The 6,690-nt window shown below is 19.8% G+C and overlaps 2 protein-coding genes across 2 annotated transcripts in view, besides 17 other annotated features; one reads left to right on the top strand and one right to left on the bottom strand.

Moving 5' to 3' along the window:
* The first annotated feature begins 5 nt into the window (after positions 1-5).
* Positions 6-82: a sequence feature (AT_rich).
* A 61-nt stretch (positions 83-143) lies between these two features.
* Positions 144-439: a sequence feature (AT_rich).
* A 19-nt stretch (positions 440-458) lies between these two features.
* Positions 459-629: a microsatellite.
* A 53-nt stretch (positions 630-682) lies between these two features.
* Positions 683-1,162: a repeat region.
* A 14-nt stretch (positions 1,163-1,176) lies between these two features.
* Positions 1,177-1,286: a microsatellite.
* A 15-nt stretch (positions 1,287-1,301) lies between these two features.
* Positions 1,302-2,368: a repeat region.
* Positions 2,369-2,371: 3 nt separating this feature from the next.
* Positions 2,372-2,426: a microsatellite.
* A 2-nt stretch (positions 2,427-2,428) lies between these two features.
* Positions 2,429-3,026: a repeat region.
* Positions 3,027-3,115: 89 nt separating this feature from the next.
* Positions 3,116-3,300: a microsatellite.
* Positions 3,301-3,547: 247 nt separating this feature from the next.
* Positions 3,548-3,604: a sequence feature (AT_rich).
* Positions 3,605-4,230: 626 nt separating this feature from the next.
* Positions 4,231-4,362: a microsatellite.
* A 231-nt stretch (positions 4,363-4,593) lies between these two features.
* Positions 4,594-4,642: a sequence feature (AT_rich).
* A 208-nt stretch (positions 4,643-4,850) lies between these two features.
* Positions 4,851-4,981: a repeat region.
* Positions 4,982-4,995: 14 nt separating this feature from the next.
* Positions 4,996-5,062: a microsatellite.
* A 120-nt stretch (positions 5,063-5,182) lies between these two features.
* Positions 5,183-5,316: a sequence feature (AT_rich).
* Positions 5,317-5,377: 61 nt separating this feature from the next.
* Positions 5,378-5,500: a microsatellite.
* Positions 5,501-5,747: 247 nt separating this feature from the next.
* Positions 5,748-5,828: a sequence feature (AT_rich).
* An 18-nt stretch (positions 5,829-5,846) lies between these two features.
* On the bottom strand, positions 5,847-6,497 carry EDI_167820 (uncharacterized protein; the record flags this gene model as incomplete). The annotated part of the gene is made up of 2 exons (XM_001739855.1): positions 5,847-6,002; positions 6,051-6,497. The coding sequence occupies 2 exons, from the start codon at positions 6,495-6,497 to the stop codon at positions 5,847-5,849; spliced, it is 603 nt and encodes a 200-aa protein (XP_001739907.1).
* A 180-nt stretch (positions 6,498-6,677) lies between these two features.
* Positions 6,678-6,690, top strand: part of EDI_167810 (uncharacterized protein) — a gene marked incomplete at both ends in the record, with an annotated part of 970 nt that continues 957 nt past the window's right edge. Inside the window, one exon of the mRNA XM_001733437.1 lies at positions 6,678-6,690. This exon is cut by the window's right edge and continues 115 nt beyond it. Within this exon, the coding sequence (XP_001733489.1) occupies positions 6,678-6,690 (13 nt within the window).

Here is a 6,690-nt window from a genome sequence, read left to right as displayed (position 1 = left end):
TCAACATTAATTGATAATTTCAAATATATTCTTATTATTATTCATTATAAAATGAAGTAAACAATAAAATAATATAATTAAACAATTTGATTTACAATATCTTCATTAACACATAAATTCAAATGAGAAACTGATATTGAAACAATAATAATAATAAATTATGAATATCAAACATAAAACTAAATGATTTATAATTAATTTAACTAATTAATTATTAATATAAACATATTCATTTAAATAATATTTCAATCAAATAATAATATCAATATTTTCATCTTCTATTATTTTAATTCATTCATTCATTTCAAATACACTATATTGTGTATTTATATTATGATTATTATATTCAATATATTATTTTTCTAATAAAAATATAATAAATAAATTAAATCAATGTTTATTTATAATAATTATATTATTCTATATTCAAATTTATTTACATTATTCAATAAAATACATTTATTATTACTAATTTCATTTAATTCATATTTGTGTTCTCTTTTAGTTTTCTTATCATTCTTTTTCATGATTTTAATCTAATTTAATACAATTATCTTTCTTTATTCTATTAATGATAAATTTTAATTTATTATTTATATTTATCACTTCATTTCATTAAATATTTTATTATCATTACTCAATTATGAATCATTTATCTTATTATATTCATTTCAATATTTCGTTTTGTTTTTCTAAATATTTAATAAATATTGTACTTTATCACTTCATGTGCTTTCCAATTATCAATGAATTTTATTGCATGATTTAATTCATCTAGAGTGATTATATAATTCTATTATTAATTCTATTTTCAATTAATATATCATATAAATTAATATTTATGAAATCTAAATTAGTGTTGTTTTCATAGATTTATTTCAAGAAATTAATTGTAGTAATATTATCTGGATACTCATCTTCTTTATGCTTATTTAGATGTTTTCTCTTTCATTATTTTAACATTTTATAATTCCATCTAATTCTTTTCCAATTATTCTTTCTTACTTCTATTTCTATTCTTTTCATTCTTTGGAGGTATTTGTAATAATTTATTTGCTCATTTGTTTTTACTTTAATATGATATATATCATACTTTTTAATATGTAATATTATTTTTAATTTCATATATTGACTATTATAGAGCAAGTCTCTTATTCTACATGAGAAGAATAAAGAAATAAAAGAATAAAATAACAAAAATAATAAATGTAATATATAACAACAAAATAAATAATGTTATTAAAAATAAAATAAAAACTTAATAATAAATAATAATGGGAATAACATCATCAACACCAAATAATAAAACAAAAGAAATAATTAAACAACTAGAAGAATGGACAGAAAAAAGAATAATTGATATATTATTTGATTCAGATATTGATAATTGGAATCAGAATACATCAGTATTTGATCAAAGAATAAAGAACATATAATAATTATTATTGAAGATAAAGATGGAAATAAATTTGGAGGATATGTTAATGTGAAAATTGATAAAGTTAATGATTTTATAAAAGATCCAAATTCATTTTTATTTTCATTAAAATCAAAAGGAAGAATAAAAGGAATGAATAAATTTGATATTAAAGAACCACAACATGCATTTTGGTTAAATAATCAATCAAGTGATTGGCTGTTTGCATTTGAATGTATATATGATTTACTTGTTTATAAAGAAAGTTATAAAATAATATCATATTGTAAACAATATTCATTTGAATATAAAGGAATATCAAATGCACTTTGTGGAAAACAATATCCAGATAATTTCACATCAAAACGAATTATTGTAATTGAAATGAAATGATTTTATTCATTATTATTTATTTGAAATATAAAAATAAAAAAGAATATAAAATAAAATCAATAAATGAATATGAACATTCCATCTATCAATAAATGAAATGATGAATATAAAAATGTTCATATTTCATTTTTGTTTTATTTAATTTGAAAGAATCATATTCATTGTGTTAATTTAATAAATAATAAAAGAAATAAGAATAAAAGATAAATAAAAATATAATAAAATATTTATTTTATTCTTTTTTATTTATTTTTTATTTTATTTATATTATTTTATATTTATTTATTTTATTCTTATTCTTTTATCTTTATATTTATTATATATTTCTTATTTTATTATTTATGTTATATTCTTATATCTTTTTATTCTTATTTTATATTTATTCATTATTATTCATTTCATATTAACATTGTTAAATAACAATACAACATATAATAAATAAATGATATAAGATAAACAACAATAAATAATAATAAAATATAAACAAACAATATAAACAAATATAAAATAATAAAATATCATCCAATATAAAATAATAATAACAAAGAATAAGAATGATTATATCTTATTTTATTATTATATTCTTCTTTATATTCTCTTATTTTATTTATTTTATATGATTTGAATATGGTACATTATAGACACTACACATAACCCTAATATATTTCCATGCTTTGAATCATCAATTGTCTAGTTATGATGTTACCATTTGGTTGAAAAACATCTTAATCAATATTGTAAGAACATCAGTGATTATTATTTATGATGATTATATATTATTTATATTAAAGGTGTAGTTATTTACAAAGATGAGAATATTATTAATTACTTATTAGAATACATGTATATTTGATAATAGGATTATCAATGAAAAAGTGTCTGATTAATATGATTAATGCTAAAATGAAAATTGATGATAATAACACACTAGTAATGATATATTCTTCTTAAAAATAAAATTAAAGAAGATGAATTTAAAATACCCATTAAAATTAGAAAAGAAATTGAAGAGTTGAATATTTAAATCAGAGATATCTGAAATACTTTATTGTACATTAAATAAAAGAGAAATGAAATTCTCACAACTCAACAACTAAAAGCTAAGAATAAACTAATAAATGTTGAACATATAATGTTAAAGCAAAGGAACAGGATTAATTTCCCTGATCAAGGAACAATAGAAAATATTTCTATTAACATTTAACTGTCTGGTTTTAATTTACCTTTCTTTAACTTCTCTCAGATTGATAGATAGAAGAAAGAAGCTCACAACAATTCCATTTTCTTCTTATAACAAAAAATGATTTTAATTTTTTGTTATTTTATTTTTTGTTTTTCTTTTTTTTAAGATTTTCATTTTATTAAAAATAACAAATTCTATATTATAGTAAATATTTTTTATTTTTTCTTATTTTTCTTTTGTATTGTCTTATGTTCATATCTATGTTCTTTATTGTTCATTTTAATTTTATCTTCTTTTTATTTTATCTACTTCTAATTCTAAATATCTTTATTTTATTATTTAGATTATTTGATAGTGAAATTAATATATGCTATTAAAAGTGATTCATTTTTTTGCACATTTCTTTTTTCATAGTCTATACATCTCACACTATATTTGTTGTTTATATATAGTAAACTCTTTAATTTGTACAACTTTTACTATTTCTATTTGGTATCATATCGTAATTTTGATAAGATATGATACTCTAGATTCATCTTGTTTTTGATTCTTTCTATTTATAAAAATAGTTTATTTTTTGTTTTGAATAACAAAATAAAGAATAAAATAAAGAATGAAATGATAAAATACATCTCAATGAATATACCACATAATAAATCATTGTCATCTCCAATTAAAAACGTAGAGAGTCTGAAAATAATTAAAGGTGAAAGGATATATGAATATTTTAAGACAATTAATGATGATATTTTTTAGATAAACAAGTGATTTGTCTTCATTCTAAGGTTAGTCACTTATTTAAGAGCATAAACAATGAAGCACATACCGTATCTCTTTATCTTGAAAGAAATAAGGAAATGCTTACCTCTGACAATACATAGATTAAAAAATTCATGATTAATGAAAGAGGAATAGATAAGTTAACAAATAAACAAATCTAGGACATTGCCAGATACACAAAAATATATAAATTTCATGTGCTAGTCCAATCAAAGAAACAAGGACGTTTTGATAAATATGAATTAAGAAGATATGCCCAAAGAAGTGAGTAGCATGGATTGAATATAATTTAAGATATCCCCATCTCATTCAAGAAGTACTTGATATTCAACAAGAAATGGACATTAGAACTCAGAAGTTTGATGAGGTATTTGAAAATAATTGAACACTTATTGTTTTATTATTCAATATATAAAGTTAATAATGAAGAAATAATATGAATTGATTATCAATTTAATTTATTTTTATTAATTATTCTTTTAATTCTTTTTACTATAATTTTACTATTTTGATTTTCTTTTCTTCTTCTTATTTTTTTTTTATTTTCTTTCATTTTATGAAATTCTTTTTTTTATTCATTTTTATTATTCTATCATTTACCACCTTTTTGATTATTATTGTGTTAGAAATCAACTCTAGATGATAAATAGAATAGATTGTATTGAAAACAAGTTAATAATGAATTCATAGTATGAATAAAATGAATATAATATATGTGACAACTAATCATTTTCATATCACTACAATAAATACATGACTAACCCATTCTTGTTCAATTCTACATTTCAATTATTTACCATAATCATTCAAATGGTATCAGAATTTAATCAAATAAATATAAATAAGTTTAATTGAATAATAGATATTAAGTGTATTAAATTGAAATAAAACACAACATTCAAATGATGTTATTAACTGTATCGAAATAGTCATAAATTACTGATTAAATGAACAATCAACATTATCATTAAATGAATATTTACAAATAATCAAATAAAGATAAACAAGTGAAAAGCACTGAACTGACACTAATGTCAATGATTAACAAGAATTTTATTTTCACTAAAAAGAGTCAGTTAATAGATATATCCACAATTGGATTTTCATCATTTTGAGAATTGATTACTTCAGTTTCTTCAATACGCTCTACTTCTATCATAGAGTTTATTTCCAACATGCTCACATTAGAGGGTTCTTCTTCTAACATGAATTTTATTTACATAAAATAAAAGAAATTATTAACAACAAAAATACAAACAAAAACAAACAAAAAGGAGAAATAACTATAACATTCATTACACCTTCAATGGCATTAATTTTAGAGTAAGTTTGAAATAAATAACTAGAAAAGACAAAACAAAGAAAGACTTTGAAGAATACAAATAAAAGAATCAAGAAGAAACAATAACAATATAAAAAGAAATTCATTTATTTTTATCTATTTTATTTTAACAGAAAACCTATAAATAGAATAGTATTTTTATTTTAAGAAATTCAAATCAAAAAATTACAGAAAAAATAAATATAGAATAATTTAAAAATACTTTACAAAGAAAATTCTACATGTTCTAAATATTCGTTGTAAGCTTCTTTCATCTTGTGTTATATAATGAATAATGTTAAATAAAATACAACAATAATATAACTATATACATAGTGAAAATATAACAGTAGATAATTAAATAAATACAATGTATTACAAACTAAGAAATATAAATATGAGATAAATAGAAATCATTCAATTTATGATAATTAATGAGCGATTTAATCATAAATTATCAATAAAAATAAAAGAAATAGAAAATAATGGTAACATAATAACAATACAAATGAACGATAATATGTGTTAATTATATAATTGATATTTGATGATATAAACTCACAACTAAACATAATATAATGTTCTTGTACTATTGAGAATGATAAATAAAATAATAACCATAAGACAATACATCTTAAAACAATAAAAACATGAATAAATAAGTAATACAATTAATTAGATTATTTTTTATAACTATATTTGTATAGTTTAATAAAACAATAAATTAAAATAAAGTCTTTTAAAAAATCAGTTCAATTTACCTTCCTTTTATAAAAGAGAATGTACACAGTATCAGATGATGTATTAGGTTTAGACTGAGAAACATTTTCATCGTTGCAACAGTACCATTGATCTAATACTCTATTCCATGATATATAATGGCCTTTTGATAGTGATCCTGTATGAGTCTATTTCGATAAACCAGTTTCTAAACAGAGAATTAAAAATAAACAAACGATAAAAGAATATAAATCATAAAAATCAAAATGGTTAGGTGATGTTTGGACCACTAAGTCATTTAAAGGAAACAAGACTTGTTGAGTTGGGTATTTCTTTGAATATATTCTAACCAATTGAATAATTAAAACTTTAGGAATGTCATTGATAGTTGAATATATTTTAGCTTTTCTCTTTTGATTACATTCTTCACAATACCAATCCTCTACATTTTCATAGTGAAGAAATAATTCAATACAACTCTCTAATGAGATTGGGTGTGTTTCATTTGAATACCATTGAGGTACTGGAACTGATAATGAAATAAATTCCTCAAAAGTCTCTGAACTAGAATGACAGATTGAACATTCAGTTACTCTTTTAATTCTTCCTCTAAAAACATCACTAATAAGATTTTTTGAAAAGTAATAGTCTGAAGATGAATCATCAGATCCAATCTCATTCATTTCAACTTCAAATGGAGAATAATATTCTTTTGAAGGAGAACTTTCACGAGAATATGTTTTTATTGTACCTCTACATGGAATTGGAGAGAGAAGTTGTGGTGAAATAGAAGAAGAGAAATCATTTATATCTTTTGTATTTAATTCTTTTTCTAAGATTTCAAGAAAGATTAACAAAAATTCATGTGCATCATTT

Source organism: Entamoeba dispar, genomic scaffold (assembly GCF_000209125.1).
Source record: "Entamoeba dispar SAW760 scf_1105229462485 genomic scaffold, whole genome shotgun sequence".
In the NCBI taxonomy this organism is placed as follows: Eukaryota; Evosea; order Mastigamoebida; family Endamoebidae; genus Entamoeba; species Entamoeba dispar.
The sequence above is the reverse complement of the archived record's forward strand: the minus strand, read 5'-3'. Positions and strand labels throughout refer to the sequence as shown.